Source organism: Lampris incognitus, chromosome 5 (genome assembly GCF_029633865.1).
Source record: "Lampris incognitus isolate fLamInc1 chromosome 5, fLamInc1.hap2, whole genome shotgun sequence".
NCBI lineage: Eukaryota > Metazoa > Chordata > Actinopteri > Lampriformes > Lampridae > Lampris > Lampris incognitus.
The window spans coordinates 8,639,531-8,661,539 of record NC_079215.1 but is presented as its reverse complement, the minus strand read 5'-3'; the positions used below and the strand labels follow the sequence as shown (position 1 = coordinate 8,661,539).

Genomic DNA, 22,009 nt, shown 5'->3' with positions numbered 1-22,009 from the left:
GAGCCTTTCTAACGCTGTTCTCAAACCACTCTTGATAAGCGTGCCAGATGAAGCGTTAAAGCAGAAATCTGCAACTTTTTGCCATTCATAAATTGTCGTTTTATCTATCTGCACCACGGAGTCCGGTTACATTATACCAGCTGGCATCTTTACCACGGCTGGAGACACTCCAGTGGTCCAGACAGGACGAACACTGGTGCAGCGACAAACACGTCCCGACTTACACAGGGAATGGTGATGCTTCTGTTGGACAGGCGATATTACAGTAGAACAGTGTTCCCATAGTTTGATGTAGTTTATAATACTGTAACGACCACTGATCACCACACTCGCTAGCCTTTGGCTAACGGGTCGGGCCCTTTAGTTGACTGGTACAGCGCAATGGGACGGTGAGATCGTTAGGCCATCGGTAGCGCGTGCGCCCAGAGGCGTGAGGGAGCTGGTATGCTGAAGCGCGAGGACGCGCTTCCCGAAGGAAGGAGGTAGTGTAACGACCACGGATGACTAGACCCTCTAGCCCTTGGCTAACGGGTCAGACCCGTTAGTTCTGGTTAGTGCAGTCGCGACCCGGGCTCGCTTCCTGGCTGCCCCTGAATTCGCTACATTGGTGCCAGAAGTGGGATGGTGAAACCCCGAGGCCATCGGAAACGCGAGCGCCCAAAGGTGTGAAGGAGCTGGTATGCTGAAGCGCGAGGACGTGCTTCCCGAAGGGGGCGGGGGGGGTAGTGTAACAATGTAACAACCACGGATGACCACACTCGGCTAACGGGTCGGACCCTTTAGTTGACTGGTTAGCGCCGTGGGTTCGCGTCCCGGCTGGCCCTGAATTCGCTGCGATACATTAGACTGTGTCAGCGTTGGGCTGAGGATGTCATTTTTACAAGGGTGGGAACTGTTTACTGCTGAGCTGACGGTACACGGGCGACAGTGACTGTTACTCCTTATTTGTAGTCTGAGAAAACCAGTCGCAGCAGATCTAGTCATCGCTGCCGCCTGCATCGAACTATATCAGAACACCGTGCTGCTGTAATATTGATCGTCTGTTCAACAGAATCGCCACAATGTCCGTCGCAACTCAAATGGATAAAATAACGACTTTTAAATGCAGGAGAGTCGCAAATTGCACGTTTGAAGGCCCCACGAAACAGCATTTGGAGCACCGCAAACTTCCCTATACCTGCATGAAATGGGGCCGTGGGATGGACATTTTTGTTAGCGTACGCCTGCAAGTGCATGATGACGTAATCAAAAAGATTGTAATGGTCAGCAAGAGAGACATATTGTTCTTAAAAACACAAACATAACACAAAGTTGTTGTTTTCTTGTTAAATTCTAAAGCATAGTGTTAAATGGATGTAAACTTAGTGTGGATAAAACAGGTAACAAGAATGAAAACGCATTTTATTTACTCCATGGGGCCTTTATCGTTTCGATAAACAATCCCAACAAAGATGACAGTGTGAGGTTGACGGGTTTCTGCCACAGTCCAAGGTCATTGTGTGCACGTACCTATAGAGTGCTTAAAACGGGACTAGTTCAGACAGAAACATGAATCTGACACAAAAATGCAACCCTGTGTTGTAGGAGTAGAATTGGGGCGAGTGTTCGTTAATCTACAGATCAGTTGTGGAGGTACATTCTATATGCCTGAGCTTGTATGAGTAGGTGGGAGTCTGCCAGGCTTAGGTAACTGACGGCTGGGGTTAGCCAACATGAAGGGGCCCACCATTGGGTAAAAGGGGCCCACGGATGATTGTCAAACCCTCAAATGAATAGACTTGCCTCTACAACTCTCAGGTGGGGCTAGAGAGAGCAGGGGCGTAGCACAAAACTCTGGGCCCTATACATAAGCAGTCTTTGTGGGCCCCTTTCGTCTTTAGCTGGTTAGCCATCATAGCTTTCCTCTTTAGCTAGCCACCTTTCTTTTAAAAGCTCCTAGCTCACCTTTCTTTTGGAAGAAATTACTCAACAGTTGTTTTCCCTCGTTCTGCCTTCTCTCCCTTCCCCTTTTTTTCTTTTCCGGAACCCAGATTTTGCTTTCTTTGGGAAAGACATGACTCTGTGCTTGTGCTTGGATCAGCAGTCACTCATGACAGGATGAGCTGCATTGACAGATGCTCTTAAGGGGCAGACTTAACCATTTTGCACCTTTTGTAAAGGGGGAGAGGGGCCTGAGAGAGGGGTGAGAGGGGCCTCAGAGAGTCTCTACTGTTTCCTTTAAGTCCCTCAACCGATGTATTGAGCCAATTTTAGCAGAAGTTATGACACCAATTAGTTAGAAATAGAAAATTGCAAACCAAAACAAACTTAATTCCAGGCTTCTCGAGGGCCCCCCCTCCCTTCTGAACCCTGGTAGCCCCCCCCACTATGACGTTGCTGAGAGAGAGAGAGAGATTGATAAGAGGGGGGATGATGGGATGGAGGTATTAAAGGATGGATCGATGGATTGGCGTAAGGTTAAACGAGGGATGAGAGGGAGATCAGAGCTTCTTTCTTTTACTCAGGGGAAAGCTAAACAGGAGCTCACTAAGTGTTAAAGGATTATTCTATTTTATAATTTTTTTTAAACCTGGGTCATTTTGGATACGGGTGCAACCGATGGACTCGTTTTACAGCGGCACTTAAAGAGCAACTGAAAACAGGTGCCACACAAGTTTCAACAGGTCCAATTTAACCCAACCATGTAAACCATGTGGTATGTCACATCGCTGAGCTACTCCCTGGTTCGCCTTGCAAGAATGACCAACCTACACTTAGCATACGTAATAGTAACTGTAATAAACTACCCAGCCAGCACACCTGAGAAGTCTTAGATAACAGGACATCATGTAAACAGTCTAACTGAGACACTATGCTTTATTTGATTTTCGCTGTTGAAAGGACAGGTTTAAGGTCTGTCCATTCTCACCCCATGGCGTCATATATCGACGCTGTTGATAAAGTGTCTGGATGAGATGGACAGAGTTACCTACAACCTATCCTAAACCACTACCTAACCTGTATGTGATTAATATTCATAAATGAAGCCGAAAGTTTAAAATTGGAGTCTATCGCTATACAAATGCCGAGGGGGTAACTAGTGTGTCATACATACATCAACGCTCTATCGACAGGGTCAATATATGACACCATGAGAGGAACTAACGCCATTGTAACTCTAGTTAATGGTCGTGGCAATTTGCGTATGAAACAGATCGTTGGGTTGGTTTTGGCTGTTGTGCCAATGTATTGTTTATAAGGGTGGGGGATACCTGCAGTCAGTTGAGACTGAGGAGGCCACTCAGATGAGTGATGAAACGTTCCTGCCAATAAACGTATCCAGATGAACCGATTCAACTTTCTGTGAAGTAACGCCAGTGGGTTTCCTAAGTTGTTTTACTCATCTTCTGTACACTTTTGTTTCTCTTGGATCGCCCAGTAATCAGTAGACATACCGTGCTGCATTCATTACGGCATTAAGCCATCGGCTCAGTGAAATCAGCGAACCATTCATGCGGAATGTACCCTGCTCTTCCTATACCCGGAAGAGACTTGGAAAAGTCACTAGCAATGCTTACGCTGCAAGGTTTATGCTGCTATGCTTACGCTGCTATGCTTACGCTGCTATGCTTACACTGCAATGCTTACACTGCAATGCTTACGCTGCAATGCTTACGCTGCTACGCTTACGCTGCAATGCTTACGCTGCTATGCTTACACTGCAAGGCTTACACTGCAATGCTTACGCTGCTATGCTTACACTGCAAGGCTTACACTGCAATGCTTACGCTGCTATGCTTACACTGCAATGCTTACACTGCAAGGTTTATGCTGCTATGCTTACGCTGCTATGCTTACACTGCAAGGCTTACGCTGCTATGCTTACGCTGCAAGGCTTACGCTGCTATGCTTACGCTGCAATGCTTACACTGCAAGGCTTACGCTGCAAGGCTTACGCTGCAAAATGTTTAAAGTGGGTGTAAGCAAAGATAACATCCAGCTCTGAAAGACATAATGGGTACATGTGTGGAAAATGCGTCTTGAATGAAAAGGCAAATAAGGTCGTCTCTCATTTAAAGGAGGGTGTGCACAGCCTGTCATCCTTTACTCATCACTTTACTTCTGTCCTCTTATTTATGTTTGTGTTTTTACTTGGGCTTTCCTGTGTTTTTGTTTGATCCCAATCATCTTAATCTCTGTGTAAAGCACTTTGGGTCGACGTTTGTTGTTTTTAAATGTGCTCTATAAATAAAACTGACCTGACTGGACTTGAGAACACATTGTGGTTTGCGTGTCCAAAACCTCCAAAAGGAAACTGAGTGAGTAAACTGTTATCAGAAACGACAGGCGCGACAACAAAAACTACAAAAACAAGACCCGGGTTGGAAGAAAAACCGAATTATCCTTCAAGCGTTCAGTGGTTCTTTATCAGCCGACAGTATTAGAATTGTTTTAGCCTCTGTCAACAAGGATATGGAGGGGAAAGTCCAAAATTAGTCTTTTCCTGTACATGCCAAATCCCACACAACATTGTATGTAGACAGTGAGAGAGATCCGAGTGGTTAAGTCCTTCACGTCTGGAGCCACTCGTTACACCAGAGCCTTCCAACAAGTCCTCCAACCCATACGACCACATAGGTCGTATACCCTCTAATACAGGGGTGGGCAATCTTATCCAGAAAGGGCCGGTGTGGGTGAAGGTTTTTGTTCCAACCAAGCAGTTACACACCTGATCCCACTGATCAACCAGTAGTCTTTGCTGAGCAACTTGATTAGGAGACACAGGTGTGCAATCGCTTGGTTGGAACAAAAACCTTCACCCACACCGGCCCTTTCTAGATATTTCCCACCACTGCTCTAAGACGACCCACAGGAGCGTTTCCTGTATTAGCGCCTCTACCGGCACTTCTCGCCTCAGTGCATTGTGGGTTTTTAAAACAATGTGAGAACAATAGAATGTGTAGTCAGTGTGTGTTTGTGTTGTTTGGCCGTCTAGTACAGTAAGTAAGATGCTATTGGCAGCATGCTTACCTATGAGTAACGTTATACGAGCTAGCTTAACGCTAGCCAGACGTTAGCAAGTCAGCTAGCGTGGACATTATAACCGCTATGGGACGTTACACTTTGCTTTTATTAATATTCCTTCTCGCGACAGCTTATGGGAGGAGATGCTTCTCGTTACAGGGAAAGCAACGCGTCATAATGACGGAGGACCGCGAGGAAGTAGCGTAAAACCTAACTGTAGGTGGTAATGAGCTGCTTGTGCAAACCACCTACGGGGTCGTGTTCTGGCGGAGGCCAGTCTCGCGCCTTCCCTCCCACGGCCTCCGCGTCTCCGCATCCTGTCTGCCTTCCCGCGGGTGTAAAACGGCGAAAGATGAAACGCAAGCTTCTGAAAGGAAAGCGGTCTCCCTGCTCTCCTAATCAAGAATTAAAAGTAAAAGTAGGAGTGTTTAAAAAACACACGCACGCACGCACGCACGCACAAGTAAAAATAGAGCTGCTTGATGAGGTAGAGTTACTAGTTATGCAAGATGTATACTGCCGTCCATTCACCGGAGCTGTATGGAGGCAGGAAGCAGACTGGGCGACGGAGAGGACAGTGTGAGGGTGGACAAGGAAAGCTTCAACCTGTCCCTGCACACCTGGGCTCCAGCATGCATGTGTCGCCAATAGGTAGGGGTGTGTGTGTGTGTGTGTGTGTGTGTGTGTGTCGGCTCCTGGCACACCTGTAGTGTGTGTGTGTGTGTGTGTGTGTGTGTAGTCAGTAATTCGGCTCCTTGCACACCTGTAGCTGAGTGCAAGCGACACTCATTTCTAGTTGATGACAGACAACACAGGCCTGCAGCTTAGGGAACGAAATCACATGCACACACACACACACACACACACACACACACACACACACAAAGGAGCACAAATGCATGTGAATGGTCACGTGATCTCACACATGCCCTCATGCAAAGGAATACCCACAAACACAAGCACGGCGCACACTCGCATGTACGCATGTATATACGTTCATGCGGGTTGCTGCCGAGGAGCTCGACCGAACCCCAGCACCACCGTTCCTCCGTCGTCCCGTCAGATTGACGGGTGGTTATCTGTCATCTCTCGCGGTTCTCCGTCGTCCCGTCAGATTGACGGGTGGTTGGCACAGGACGGGAAAAAACGGGTTCCTCTCAAATGTCACGCCGGCTTGCTTTTAAGGCGTGCACTTCGCCGGGCCGCGAGTGGCTTCAGCCCAGTCATACGTGCACACGGCTCACTTTCTATCAACGCACACGCCTTCCACCAGGCCCAAGGCGAGGCTGTGTGCTGGTGTGCGTTCGTTCGTTTGTCTGTATTGTGTTGTCTGTACGGCTGCAGTACACTGGCGTGTAACTTGGTCGTCGGGTGTCTCTGTGAGTGACCGTGTCTGGAATGTTGGGGTAGATTTGTGTACATTAATGTATATGCAAGTGTGAGCATGTGTGTGTGTGTGTGTGTGTGTTTCCCCTGTGCACAGAATCTAGGCTGCAAGCCCGTTCTGCACTCCCATGAGACTCCAATAAAAGGCTAATAACTATCACATCCTGCCATCTCACGGCATGGGCCAGAGAATTATTTGCCACACATCTGTAATTGCAAGATGAGATTTATAAGGATCACGTTAATCTAATGAGTTAATTCTATTTCTTTTTTATGGCTACTGCACAAACACACACACACACACACACACACACACACGCATGCGGGAACACAACCCTGACTTCTGGTGATTTAGCTAAATCCATTTCATTGAGACTGAAACAAGGCAAAAGGGTCAATGTGGTTTCGGGTCACAGACGCCTGTATGCGCACACACACACACACACACACACACACACACACACACACACACACACATCCTCCCCAGAAAGCATCCGGATGTGGGCCACTTCAGGCAACGATGCGGCACTGCTGGCCTTCTTCTGGCCCTGACAAAATGGATGTGAGCCTGAAGTGGCCCACATGTATAATAGCAAACATGGCCCAAATATGCCAAATCAAATGTGGGCCTTCTTTGGCAAAGTTCCGGTGCTCTCGGCAACATCGGGCCACCTTTGGCAATTATGTGTCACATGCGGCATTGCTACGGCTTGGTTCTGGCCCAGATATGGCAACCAGGAGCGGACCGCCCCAGTGCCACCATTCCAGGCGGTATGTGGGCCGGATGAAAGTGTCGGGTGTGGGACGGGTCCGGGCCACAGCAATTTTGCTATCTGGGGCCCTATCTTGTGGCCGGACTGTTGTCACGGCAACAGCAGTTGGAGTATATTTGAGAATGAATGAGAACTTGGTGGTTTTCCATGGTGATTGTGTAAGACGGTTGTGCGTCTTCCTAAAGCCACGAGACGGAGGTGAGGTGTGACGGACGCCGGCAACACGCCCAAGAGACAATGTTACATGTGCCTCATAGTAGCAGCGGCATAGCTGTCATCGCTGCCATACCTGACTTACAAGACCGTCACGTGGGCCGAAGGAATCCACTTGGTTTGACTCGCCGTCAGTCGTGCGTGACATGGTAACACAATCACTTAGTGCGTTTGTGGGTCGTTTCCTTTGTCCTTTGTTGTATTGTTGCTCGTGCACAACTATTTCAGAGATCCCGGCGTTCTGTTCTTTAAATACTTGAAAGCTGAATTTCGTTGTGTCGTTTTACAACCAGAGTCCTATTTTTGCAGTTTTTGCCATCACGCATATCAAGTTCAAGTGTCACTTCATTGCCACGTGCACATCACAAGTACCATGTACCTTCAAACGCAACGAAATGCACGTGCTCTGCCTCTCACAGCCCTTAGAAACGATATACGAGGAAATAAGAAACCAGAAATCGGGTGGTGTCCTCCATCATACTTGGGGCCTCCCTTCTTCAACGGGTGGTGTACATGTCCTGAAACTGTGGCAGTGCTGCTCCTATGACGTCTGAAGCCGTCCTTACTATCCTCCTCAGTTGTTTGTGGTCCTGTTCAGTCAGGTTGCCGACCCACACCAGTCTGCTTCCAGCCAGGATGCGGTCTGGGGTAGTCTGGTGGAAGCTGATCAGGGTTTCTGTGGACATTCTTAATGGTTGAGGACATTGATGGCTGGGAGAGCTGGCATTGGGTCGGCTGGGAGAGCTTGGTCTGCTGTGTCCTGTGAGCCCAGGGACCACGGCCCTGCCCGGAGCTGGTCTGACAGGATGCAGAAGCGGGGCAGGCTAAGCTAACTGCTAGCCCATGCAGACCGGCAGTTCCAATAACACCGAGGGTGGTCTGGCGTCGGCCTCGCCTGGCGCTGACGGTGTTTTTAGTGTCGCTGTGTGGATCGGCTGAAGGAGCCTAGTCCGCCGACCGAGCCGGAGGTAACACAGGGATTCGAACCGGCGATCCCCGTGTTGGTAGGCAACGGAATAGACCGCCATGCCGACCGGACGCCCCTGTCTAATCCTCCTTTTTAATTCCAGACTGGGTGTTTTATTCATCGCAAACAATATGTGACCCCTGCTTTACTTGGTGTTAAAGGTCACTGCCAGGTGCAGTGTTAGACTTAAAAGTTGCTGTAAATAGTTCAGAGTAATCGCAGGTTTGGGTTCCTAGTATGTAGCATGTGTGTAGTATGTATGTAGCATGTGTGTAGTATGCATGTAGCATGTGTGTAGTATGTATGTAGTAGTGTGTGTAGTATGTATGTAGCATGTATGTAGCATGTGTGTAGTATGTATGTAGTAGTGTGTGTAGTATGTATGTAGTAGTGTGTGTAGTATGTATGTAGCATGTGTGTAGTATGTATGTAGCATGTGTGTAGTATGTATGTAGTAGTGTGTGTAGTATGTATGTAGTAGTGTGTGTAGTATGTATGTAGCATGTGTGTAGTATGTATGTAGCATGTGTGTAGTATGTATGTAGTAGTGTGTGTAGTATGTATGTAGTAGTGTGTGTAGTATGTATGTAGTAGTGTGTGTAGTATGTATGTAGCATGTGTGTAGTATGTATGTAGCATGTGTGTAGTATGTATGTAGCATGTGTGTAGTATGTATGTAGTAGTACGTAGGCTTCTGGCTTGTGCTGGTGTATATCTGGTTATGGGGTGAGAGGTAAGGGAGTAAACGCAGGAAGTAGACGGTACAATTTTGTGTGCGTGCGTGTGTGCTGTGTGTTTGTTTGTGTTTCTGAGTCAGCCCAGCCGTAGGCTACGGGCCCGGGGGAGTGTGGCATGCTGCTGCCCGGCGTCTGCCCTGCAGGATTAGGTTTCTGGAAGAGCGTGTTTGAGAGGTATTGCCGTAACAGTCGCTGTGTGGCGAGGTTGTGAAATGTGCTGCAGACGGATCCGCCGGAGGGCCCGAGGGACCGGGGTCAAGAGCCGCCACAGGGACACGCCTGGACGTTCGCTGCTTGTGGGGTTGAGCGAGGGGACGTGTGCGCGCCCCCGTCTGGATTTCTTTCGTAGTATCTAGTCGTGAGCTGTGTTCCTGTCTTTGTTTCGGGGTTGAGCCGACCTGACTGCAGATTTAGGACTCCTCGGTGGATACTCGGCTTCGGGGGCGACGATCGGCTCGGGGTTGTGACTAGGTCTTCTACCGATGCACACACTCTGAAACAATTCGGGATCCTTTTACACTGAATGCGAGTCTGAATTCCAACCAAACACTCCATCCTGATTGCAATAGCCCAACCACCACCACCACCACCACCACCACCCCAGGGTCAAAGGCGGGGTAACCTGAGAAACCAACTGGGGTAGCAGTGCACATGCCCTCGATGACACGTGCAAATCCCTGGTTTCCTCTAGTGAGTTGTTAGTACAGCCTACATACTTAACGTGTTTAGCGTATACGGTATACCGTCGGGACACAGTATTCAGAGCGCCGTATGCAGTACGCACCGCGTACTACCCGCGCTGAACCCGGCGGAGCCACGCCCGAGCAGGAGTGACCCTCCATAAGACCAGGAGAAGAATTCCACCGTGTTCAGTTTGGAAGAACGCCATTGGCTTGGCTCATAATTACACACATACAAGGTGTCCGCCACCGCTGCTGTGACGCGCCGCACTTTCAGTTGTTCACATATGCGTGTGAATGTGTCGACTGTGGCTCCTCCCACTTCGCTGTCCGCCCTCGTCGATCGCTTCCACGGAAAAGTCAAAAGTGCAAAGAATTATGGGATGGTTTGTAGGTAATTTTTCTTTTTGGATTCCCCCCCTCCCCCTTTTCTCCCCAATTTGCGCCCGGCCAATCACCCCCCACTCTTCCGAGCCGTCCCGGTCGCCGCTCCACCCCCCCTCTGCCGATCCGGGGAGGGCTGCAGACTACCACGCGCCTCCTCCCGTACATGTGGAGTCGCCAGCCGCTTCTTTTCACCTGACAGTGAGGAGTTTCACCGGGGGGGGGGGCGTAGCGCGTGGGAGGATCACACTGTTCCCCCCCAGTTCCCCCTCCCCCCGGAATAGGCGCCCCGGCCGACCAGAGGAGGCGCTAGTGCAGCGACCAGGACACATACCCACATCCGGACGCCTTAGGAAACGGGTTTTGATTGATTTCATCAATATCACCCAGCCCTGACAGAAACGCAAAAGCAACCAAAAAAAAAACCAAAAAAAAACCAAACAAACAAAAAAAACCCATCCGTGCTGACCAAAGCTGCAGACGTGGGGGTGAGACACATCCACGTGGGAGAGAAAGCTACATTAAGGGGGATGGTGACGTGGTTAGGACTCTTCAAATCCGTCCTTTGTCATGTAGTCAGTGGAGTCAAAGACTGTTTAGACTGAGGTACAGTATTTCTCAGCTATCGGGCATTTACATCTCTCTCTCTCTCTCTCTCTCTCTCTCTCTCTCTCTCTCTCACTCTCTCTCTCTCTCTCTCTCTCTCTCTCTCTCAATTCAATTCAATATGTGCTTTATTGGCATGACATACGTTTGTGTACATATTGCCAAAGCATGTAAAACAACAACAACACAACACAACAATGATTATATCAAACAGCAACAGTAGCAATAGGTGCCGTTATCTATTGCTACTGTTGCTGTTTGATATAATCTCTCTCTCTCTCTCTCATCTCTCTCTCTCTCCCTCTTTCTCATATCGCTCTCATCTCTCTCTCTCACTCTCTCTCTCTCTCTCTTTCTCATATCGCTCTCATCTCTCACTCCGTCTCTCTCTCTCTCTCCCCCCCCCCCCTCTCTCTCCCCCTCCCTCCCCCCCTCTCTCTCTCTCTCTCTCTCTCTCTCTCTCTCTCTCTCTCTCTCTCTCTCTCAATTCAATTCAATATGTGCTTTATTGGCATGACATACGTTTGTGTACATATTGCCAAAGCATGTAAAACAACAACAACACAACAATGATTATATCAAACAGGAACAGTAGCAATAGGTGCCGTTATCTATTGCTACTGTTGCTGTTTGATATAATCTCTCTCTCTCTCTCCCTCTTTCTCATATCGCTCTCATCTCTCTCTCTCTCTCTCTCATCTCTCTCTCTCTCCCTCTTTCTCATATCGCTCTCATCTCTCTCTCTCTCTCTCTCTCTCTCTCTCTGCCTCTTTCTCATATCGCTCTCATCTCTCTCTCTCTCTCTCTCTCTGCCTCTTTCTCATATCGCTCTCATCTCTCTCTCTCTCTCTCTCTCATATCTCTCTCTCTCCCTCTTTCTCATATCGCTCTCATCTCTCTCTCTCTCACTCCCTCTCTCTCTCTCTCTCTCTCTCCCTCCCCCTCTCTCTCTCTCACTCCGTCTCTCTCACTCCGTCTCTCCCTCCCTCTCTCTCTCTCTCTCGCTCCCCCCCCTCTCTCTCTCTCCCTCTCTCTCTCTCTCTCTCTCTCTCTCTCTCTCTCTCTCTCTCTCAATTCAATATGTGCTTTATTGGCATGACATACGTTTGTGTACATATTGCCAAAGCATGTAAAACAACAACTCAACACAACAATGATTATATCAAACAGCAACAGTAGCAATAGGTGCCGTTATCTATTGCTACTGTTGCTGTTTGATATAATCTATCTCTCTCTCTCTCATATCTCTCTATATCCCTCTCTCTCATCTCTCTCATCTCTCTCTCTCATATCCCTCTTTCTCATATCGTTCTCATCTCTCTCTCTCTCTCATCTCTCTCTCTCTCTCTCTCTGTGTCTCTCTCTCCCTCCCTCCCTCTCCTGTTACAGGGCAGCCCCTGTGTTTATGTGGGGCTTTCTCTCCCTATCACAGTAACAGACTGGATACCCCGCTCTGCATTGTAGGTAACACAATCCTGCGGCTATGCAAACACACAACTGCGTGTGCGTCTGTGTGCACGTGTGTGTGTGTGTGTGCGCACGGGCGGTGCATGCATGGGTTTCCGCGCATGACGCAGTGCCTGTGTTATGCGCGCTTGGGTGTGCAGAGTATCTTACCTGTTTTGTGTCAGCGGGACAGCCGTCGTGTTTCTCTCATCGCATTACCTTATCTACACCCCGTACAAATGAGCAGGGATTACCCGCATTCCTGCAGCTCTGCAAAGCCGAATGCTTCGTTGCATTCGTCACAATTCTGCAAAACAGCGGAGATGCAGAGATTTCACAACACCGAGTCATGTGAACGCCTCACAGCGAGGGAACCAATTCCATGCTGGACGGTCCAGCTCACCGTGGCGTGCTTCGCATTTATCCCGTCATTCTCCAGGATTAGTCTACGAGACTGATAAACCAAGCCATCCTTCAAAGCTCTGCCGTGTGATCCCCCAACTAAACGATAAGAGAAAGACGGGGGAGGCAAGAAATGCTAGAAAAGGTCAAATGCCCCTGAAAACTGTCCGCACCCAAGGCTCTAAGCTTTTTATTATTCTCTTCATCACGTTATTCAGCCAACACTTTCTTCCTTAGCCTTTAGCTTGGCATACGCTGAAGTGGGTTAGCGCTGAGCTAGCTGGCCAAGCTCTGTGGCAGAGTTAACACTAACCTTTTGGGGTTAGTCCAAGAACAACAAGTCCTCCAACGCATACGACCACATGGGTCGTTTCTTCCTACGCTGCAACACTGCTAATTATGGGGTACTCGTTTGAGGACACTGGGACTTTATTATTGTTCATGCAAAGTGAAGGTGTAAGCGTAAGCAAACACGGCTTGGGAGATTTGTGAAGAAACCAACAGTTCACAAGAGCCTGATCTCCCATCGAGCGGCGCTTGGTCCTGGCTGTGTGGAGGGGCAGGGGGGATTGTGGGAGGGTGAGCGGTTCTTTGAGGTATGGAGGTGCGTTGCCGTGGACGCATTTGAAGGTCAATAACGTGGTTCTGAAGGTGACTCTGTGGGAGACGGGGAGCCAGTGCAGGGAGGCCAGGATGGGGGTGATGTGGTGGTGTTTCCACACTCGCATCGAGATCCTGAGAGCGCCGGTACTAAATTTAGGCACTAAACACGTTTTCAAAGTATTCTGCCCACGTGTCCTGTGTGTGTGTGTGACTTGTTTGTGGATTTGTATGAATATGCATATACATGTGAATATATGTATAATATTGTAAGTAAAATGACCTTGCACATGTGAATCAGATACAGCTGTTCATTTACCAGGGTTCATTTTCAGTGATTTGTAGACCACACCGTTGACAGTGATGCTTGTCACAGTGAGACAAGGTAGGCCTTTTTTTCTACAAAGCAAAACGGGAAAAGTTCTTCAGCCCATTATCGATCAGATATACCATATGAGGATGGAGCGGGAGATTGACAAGCGGATTGGTGCAGCATCAGCAGCAATGCGGACGTTGTACCGGACCACTGTGGTGAAGAGGGAGCTGAGCAGGAAGGCAAAGCTCTCAATTTACCAGTCAGTCTTCCTTCCAACCCTCACCTATGGTCATGAGCTTTGGGTAGTGACCGAAAGGGCGAGATCTCGGATACAAGCGGCTGAAATGATTTTCCTCCGTAGGTTGTCTGGGCTCAGCCTTAGAGATAGGGCGAGGAGCTCGGACATCTGGAGGGAACTCGGAGTAGAGCCGCTGCTCCTTCGTGTCGAAAAGAGCCCATTGAGGTGGTTCGGGCATCTGATTAGGATGCCTCCTGGGCGCCTTCCTTTGGAGGTTTACCGGGCACGTCCAACTGGGAGGAGACCCCGGGGCAGACCCAGAACTCGCTGGAGGGACTACATGTCCAGTCTGGCTTGGGAACGTCTTGGGAACCCCCAGGAGGAGCTGGAGGGCATTGCTGGGGAGAGGGACATCTGGAATGCCCTACTTAGCTTGCTGCCACCGTGAACCGATCCCGGAGAAGCAACTGATGATGAATGAATGAATGAATGAATGAATATACCGTATGACCCTCAATCCAATATGTAAATTACTAAATCTCTACTTATATTGAACTGGATGCACTGAGTAGGTTCTCATATCCACAGCTACATGTAGTACGAGGAACCTAAAGCCTACATCCCTACATCAGAGATACTAAGCAATTACACACCTGTGTCTCCTAATCAAGTTCCTCAACAAAGACTCTACTAGTTGATTAGTGGGATCAGGTGTGTAACTGCTTGGTAGGAACAAAAACCTTCACCCACACTGGCTCTTCCTGGATAAGATTGCCCACCCCTGTCCTAAAGACTTGGTCTCACCCTAAAGACTTGGTCTGAACTTGGTTTCGCCTTGGGTTGTCGTGACTACAAGGCTATACATCGATATTGTGTTAAATTCCACATGATTATCGCAAGATTTTTTTGCATAATGCCCAGCACTGGTTGGAGTAGAAGGCGAAGGAGGAAGTATGACAGATGAATAAATGAGGTCTGGCGAGGAAGAGGGAGCTGTAGGAGGTGAGGGAGGAGACGAAGAGAGCAGAAGAAAATTAATAGGTATCTTCTGATAGCTTTGTAAAGCTGGATTCAGTGCATGATGGGCCGTTATTCCCCATTTTAATGTAGCTATGACTGTCCTATGTATAGATAAAGCTAGATCTTCATTGGAGATGTATTCCAGGCTCCATGCTACGAGCTCTGTTTGGACAGTTGGAGGCTGAAACCCGAGTTGGAAAACATCTTGGTGGAAAGTCACGTGAGGGCAGTTTTGCAAGACGTTTTTATAAATCGTGTCTCAGAACTTTTATGGTTTGACATTCTAACATGATTTTATTATTGTGCCTGATTTATACCTTCTCTATTTCTCACATATTTCTTCTGGTTTTACCTTTTATTATATATTTCATTGCGTTACTTTACTGTAAATTGTATGGTAGATTTTATGGGTTTTTTTTCTTTATCTGTAAAGCACTTTGTAAACTGTTTCAAAAAAAGTCCCGAATATGTTTTTATTATTATTATTATCAGGCATGTTTTTTTTTTTTTAAATTAATTGGCAAAGGCTTGGATTAGGAACATACTTAGGGGATGTAGAGACATTCCTTCTGTTGTTACCATAAAGTCAATTAGCCGAGGGGTTAATTGAATTTTCTGCACCCGTTGTCACCCTTCTCCGTTTCTAATGTTTATTAGTCTTACATTCTTTATCTCATTCTTTCACCCTTGCTCTCTCTCTCTCTCTCTCTCTCTCTCTCTCTCTCTCTCTCTCTCTCTCTCTCGCTCTCTCGCTCTCTCTCACACACACACACACACACACACACACACACACACACACACATTCTTCTCCCCCCTAATTTCCTGTGACCAGATATGTTTGAAGATGTGGTGGAGTGTGCGCATGTTTGTATGAAGTAAATTTGTGGCTGTGGGTGTTCAGCCATGTTAAGGTAGACTTGGTTTCATGGGCCATTGACAATGTCATAAACACAGGGGAAGAGGCTGAATGCGCTCTCACTTTCCCTAGCGTGGGTCACCCTGGGTGGGCCACATTTAGGCCCTTGGCTGGGCCTAAGGGAGTAGAGGGCGAGTCTAATTAAGTGAACAGAAAATTTAACAGAATGTCAGGCAATTTGGGATGTAAATGTTACATATTGTGTTGTATGTTTATGTGTATGTTTGTTTTTGTGTGAAAGAACGAGTGAATAACTGAGGATATGAGTCCACACTGCTTGTGTGGTATATATATATATGTGTGTGTGTGTGTATATATACATATATATATACATATATAATATGATTGAGAATAAGGGAAAATCCCTCTCTGGCATTTAGTAGTCAACCAAGTGAATTAGGCATAAAAATTAGATAATGACACAGGGTACATTTCTCGTTCAACCAACACCCAGTTTCTCACTGCCAGGCTGTCGAGTCTCAGTAACCACATCCTCGTCATGCCTCAGTTTGTTTCTGACAGTCTAATTCTTCAATAAATCATTTTATAGTAAAGTAATAAACACTTTTCTCTCCTTTCCTTTTTCTTCTTTCAGATTTTGTTGCTGAAACCATCATGCCACCATTCCTCCCCCTCCTCATCTTCCTTCTTTTCTCATCTGGTGTGGTGCTATCTGGTGGCTGCCCATTAGACTGCATCTGCCAAGGCCAGGGCTCGATCTTCTGCATCCAGCGACACTCCACCACCGTGCCTCGCAGCTTGCCTGTTGACACCAAACAGCTCTACATCTTCCAGAATGGCATTGAAACTCTGGCCCAAGATGACTTCACTGGCTTGGGAGAGCTAGAGATGTTGGACCTGAGCCAGAATGAGCTAATTGAGGTTCCAGACGGTGTGTTTGAGACACTGTCAGCACTAAAGAACTTGGATCTTTCCTCCAACTACATCACCCACATTTCCAAAAACAGCTTTTCTGGGTTAGTCCAGCTTGAGAGGCTTTATCTCCATGCCAACCGCATCCAGAGCATACAGCCAGATGCCTTTGAAGGCTTAGAGATGTTGCTGGAGCTCAAGCTTCAAGGGAACCAGCTCACCTCCTTACCATCACTCCATCTCCCTAATCTCCTGCTCCTTGACCTCAGTTACAACAAAATCCCAAGCTTGGGACCATTGGACCTCCAGACCCCCCATCTTGAAGCCCTCAAAGTGGCTTCTTTGGGGCTCACCTCTTTGGATGAGGATCTGATGGGCTCCTTGGGGAACCTCCATGACCTTGATATCTCTATGAACCAGCTAGTGGAGGTGCCTCAGGCATTAAAGCAGGGATCCCTGAAGGGGCTTATCAAACTCAACCTGGCTGCCAACCCACTAGGTGAGCTGAAACAGGAAGATTTTCAAAAGCTAGTTGGGCTTCAAGAGTTAGACCTCAGTGGACTCAACCTTCAAGGATTCCCCCAGGGACTTTTCCAGGTGTTCCCTAGGTTGGGGCAGCTAACTGCAGCTGAAAACCCCTTCAACTGCTTATGCCCTCTTGCATGGTTCCCCGTCTGGTTGAAGGACAGGGACGTATCTCTAGGGAGGCCTGAGGAAACCAGATGCCACTTCCCCCCAGTCAATGCTGGGAAGATGCTTGCAGAGTTGGAGCAAAAAGACTTTGGCTGTCCACCTGCCACAACTGTACTAACTGGCTCTCCCATGGAGAGTACTCTTGTGCCCCTGCTGCCCACCACGTATCCAGAGGTTACCCACACTAATGCTGTCCCACCTTTCTTACCCAGTGAAGAGCCCTTCTCCTCACAAGCAGATATCCATCCCATTCCACCGCAACCTCCAGTCTCTCCTAGCTCCATGAGCAAGGAGCAAGAGGTACATATCTGCCCACCAAGTATCTGCCTTAATGGGGGCACCTGTCGTTTTGACCTCTCGGGGCAACTATACTGCCTGTGTCCTCCTGGAACCACCGGTCATTACTGTGAGAATGTGGAAGAAGTCCATGAGCCAGCAATTCCCTCAGCAACTGAGGTCACTGTAGTTACCCCGGTGATAACCGCTGAACCTGATGCCATTAGTTCGCGTCAAGTGACCTCCACCTCCATCCTCCTTGACCTGCACCGCTTCATTGAGACGAGGCCACATATACGAGGAATCAGGCTGACCTATCGTAACCTTTCAGGACCTGACCGCCGCCCCATGTTTCTCAGTGTACCGGCATCCTATCCAGAGTACACCCTGCGTGGTCTGAGACCCAATTGTACCTACTCAGTCTGCGCCAGTCCCCTGGGTGAGCGAGTCAATTCCCGGGGCAATAGCTCGGTGGAAATGGGTTCGTGTACAGAGGCTCGCACTGCAGGGGTCCAGGCCACATCCTCAGAGCCCAGGGTGGTGACCCAGAGTCAGCTGACATATACGCTCATCCTTGCCATAGCTGCCCTGGCCCTTGTTGTAGGGGTTACAGTGGTGGCTGGGGCAGTCATCTGTTTGCGGAGAAGGAGGCGGGCTAAGGCTAATATGGGGCTGGAAATGGGCCCAGCTGAACTTGATCCCATGGAGGTAGAAGGGATCAAAACGTGTCTGGAGAACGGGGGCAATGGGACTCTCCCTCACAAACAGCCTGAGATTGACCGGTGTCACACACCCCAGCCGCCCCCATCCTCACAACAAAACGGGGGTTTGGAATATGAGGTTCCCTTAATGCAAGGGCACTGTCCATCAAATAACAACGTAGCTGCCTTGAAACCCTCTTATTTCTGAGATTCAGTTCAGTTCAAGGACTTTGAAAAATTATTTGAAAGAGTAGGCTCGAACATTGAGGGTCCAAGGATCTTACTATGAGACTTTTGAGGCCTGATTGAAATGGTTCTCTTTCAAGTTGAAATATTTCATTTGAAAAAGAGTGGCACTTACCCTGAAAAAAGCCAGAGTACTGGGCTTACCATAAACATCTGTAGACCGGATCCTTAGTATTTCTGATATATGGAATCTTAAACCTCAAGCAGTGATTTTTTTTATTTTTTAAATGGATGTTGATCATTTTCAAAATGAACTCCTCTTTCACAGAAGAACAATTTGTGACAATAAAATGGAGGATTTAAAAAAATTATCATGCAAAGGGACGGATGATGGCAAAACCTAACAAAGTATTTAAACTAAGTGCAATCACCAAACAAAGGTCTTATTAGCAACCTGAAAACGGAAGTGCCTTTCTGCATTGACATGACTTTATTTTTTTTTCAGCCCACTTTTTAAGTTGCTTTGTTGAAGTAAAAAAGCTGTTTTTAAATGAGCTGCAATCCTGTTGCTGGATTTAGGAAATACAGTTTGGGGGTGGGGCAATTAGTTTTTGTTACAGAGTTCGAGGCAATAAAACACATGACTCGGATATAGACTCACCTGGACCACACTTCCTGGTACAAAGTGGGCATGTGACAAACTACAAATGCCTCACGGAAAACAGAACTTGCACTGAAAAAAAAGGAAACGCTCCTCTTCAAGTCCAAGTAAAGAACTGAGATGTGTCTGATGGGCACATGAAAGTTGCATGATTTGACTGAGATTTGCTCTTGACAGTATCAGAAACAAGTTAACGGGTTTACAATTGATTGTAATCTCTCAATCCAAATTTGGCTTTTAAGAAGTTTTACAATGAAATAAAACTAGAATGTTCTTTATATCAGAATCTGATCCTCTCCCTCTGAATAAACACCCAAACTGTTGTCTCCATGGGAGATAAATTTGCTGTGAAAGACAAATAAACAAAATGAAGAGATATTGAAAGTGGACTCTGCCTACGGCCTGCGTACTTCTGGGCTTCTGGACTACGTGAAGGCTGTTTTGTCACACGAACATCAAAATCTGGAGATTTTGTACAAAGGCTTTTGTATTTTTTTATCATGGATTTTGCTTTTGCTGTTCTTTTTGAGTATTGTTGTTCTCACTATGTGGATATGTTGCATCCTGTGCGTCCTTGGGGAAAAAAACAACATTTGATGTGTATAATAGATTAGGTTGGATCTTTTACATCTTTGGAATTAAACAGACATTTTCCGCAACATCTCTCGATGCATGCTCAATAATCCAGGTAAGAAAATCAAACAAGGTTGAATCAGTTCATCTGGATCCAATGTTTATTGACAGATACGTTTCATCCCTTGTTACTAACGTAGTAACAAGTGGTGCATATCCATCCCTTGCATATCATCACTTGTTACTAACTTAGTAACAAGGGATGAAACGTATCTGTCAATAAACATTGTATCCAGATGAACTGATGCAACCTTCTTTGATTTTAATCTGGACACAATGGTTATTGACAGATACGTTTCATCACTTGTTACTAAGTTACTAGGTAACGTATCTGTCAATAAACATTGTATCCAGATGAACTGATGCAACCTTCTTTTGATTTTCCACAACACTTTACAACAAGTGTTTCTGCAGAATAAGCACAAGTTCTTACAGTTTCACCAACATTACAAGCAACTTCTAACACGGAGTATGAGGGCAGAACAGAGTCCCTTGTAGAAAGGATAAAATTACAGCTGTCTTCAGGCCATGCCCAAAATGTTTCGGTATGAGGTTGACTGAAAAATGCTACAGGAGGTCACCAAGTCGATGTCATTGTTTAGCACAATGAACTAAAGAAATCCCAGACACTTAATTCTGTCTGCCAGGTCTGCCAGTGCTGCATAAGGACATGGTTAAGGGAAACCTCAGACTATTTTTGAGCCCTTAAGCTCCAAAACTACATTCAAAGCCCTTTGGCCGCAAAACCCACTGCTATAAAGGCAGCACACACACACACTGAGAGAGAAAAAAAAAACGTCAAGTTCAAAGAGCTTCTAGGCAATTTACTATAAATGTTACTGACTTGTAGTCGGTCATTTCCTCTGGGCGCTACTGGCCTTAACATGTCTGATACGGCTACAGATGAAATCTCCAGCGGCTTATTCTCTTGCTTACCATCTCTCCTTTTATCTATTTCCTATCTTTCTCTGTCTCTTTCTCCTTGTTTTGTCCTTCCCCTATTTCGGTCTCCCCGGCTATGTCTGTCCGTCTCTCTATTTCTCTAACCCCGCTGTTATTTTTTCCTCTGCACGCAATTCATTCATTGTTGTCCAATGAGGATGCTTGGCTGTCGGGCTGGAACGGGTTTTGCTTGCTTAAAGTAAGACTAAACTTGTTGTCGTGATTCATTTATCCCCCGTTACTGTCTGCACCTGTCTGGGTCTGGGAAGGTCGTGACCTTCTTGTGTTTCGCTTGGTTTTCCTTTATTGTTCTGTTTTTCTCCCCAATTGTATGCGGCCAATTACCCCACTCTTCTGAGCCGTCCCGGTCGCTGCTCCGCCCCCTCTGCTGATCCGGGGAGGGCTGTAGACTACCACGTGCCTCCTCTGATACACGTGGAGTCGCCAGCCGCTTCCTTTTCACCTGACAGTGAGGAGTTTCACCAGGGGGACGTAGTCATACTATTCCCCCCAGTTCCCCCTCCCCTCCGAACAGGCGCCCCGACTGACCAGAGGAGGCGTTTAGTGCAGCGACCAGGACACTTACCCACATCCGGCTTCCCACCTGCAGACACGGCCAATTGTGACTGTAGGGACGCCCGACCAAGCTGGAGGCAACACAGGGATTCGAACCGCCGATCCCCGTGTTGGTAGGCAACGGAATAGACCGCTACGCTACCCGGACGCCCAGTTTTCCTTTATTTTCAGCATCACTCTGGCTCAACAGAGTCAAATTATCCGTGTGAAAAGTACAGTGAATATACCATAACACTATATTGCAGTGACCTTTTGAAAGCTTAGGCTGGCTATACACGGTGACACGTCCATGTAACCAAGCTGCATGTTGCCGATTGCATGCAACTTAATAGCTGCACGAAGCAATTCAGAATTAATCAAAGTAGAATGCAACACAGCTGATTTAAATAGCCTATTCTGCTAGACGGCGACTGTTTTCTCGCTCAGTAATATCTGGAACGGGCTATATTTTCATCTTTGTATTTTATATTGTATTGTTTTATTGTTGTTATTGTTTACCATCTTTTATAATAAGTCATCTTTTAAAAAAAAAAAATATTTGGCACCGGGTAATTTGTTTCATTATTGATACCAGTGTGAAATATCACTGTCATAAATGCTGGTGTGACTGGGACGGGACTGTATGGGAAAACACGGGGAGAACGCTACGCTTGAGGAAGAAACACAATCTAAGAGGACTAAACAAGTGTGTGTGTGTGTGTGTGGGGGGGGGGGGGTGACTGGCTACTCAGAAGAGAGATCAGTGGATCATTTCACACTCGGTTTCAAAGAGCTAAACCC

The 22,009-nt window shown here is 47.3% G+C and overlaps 1 protein-coding gene across 1 annotated transcript in view; it reads left to right on the top strand.

The window, feature by feature from the left end:
- The window catches only part of vasna (vasorin a), a 59,046-nt gene extending 39,309 nt beyond the window's left edge, over positions 1-19,737 (top strand). Inside the window, exon 2 of the mRNA XM_056280031.1 lies at positions 16,284-19,737. Within this exon, the coding sequence (XP_056136006.1) occupies positions 16,304-18,439 (2,136 nt within the window). The 5' untranslated portion in view covers positions 16,284-16,303 and the 3' untranslated portion in view covers positions 18,440-19,737. The remainder of the gene's footprint in view (positions 1-16,283) is intronic.
- The last annotated feature ends 2,272 nt before the right edge of the window (positions 19,738-22,009 follow it).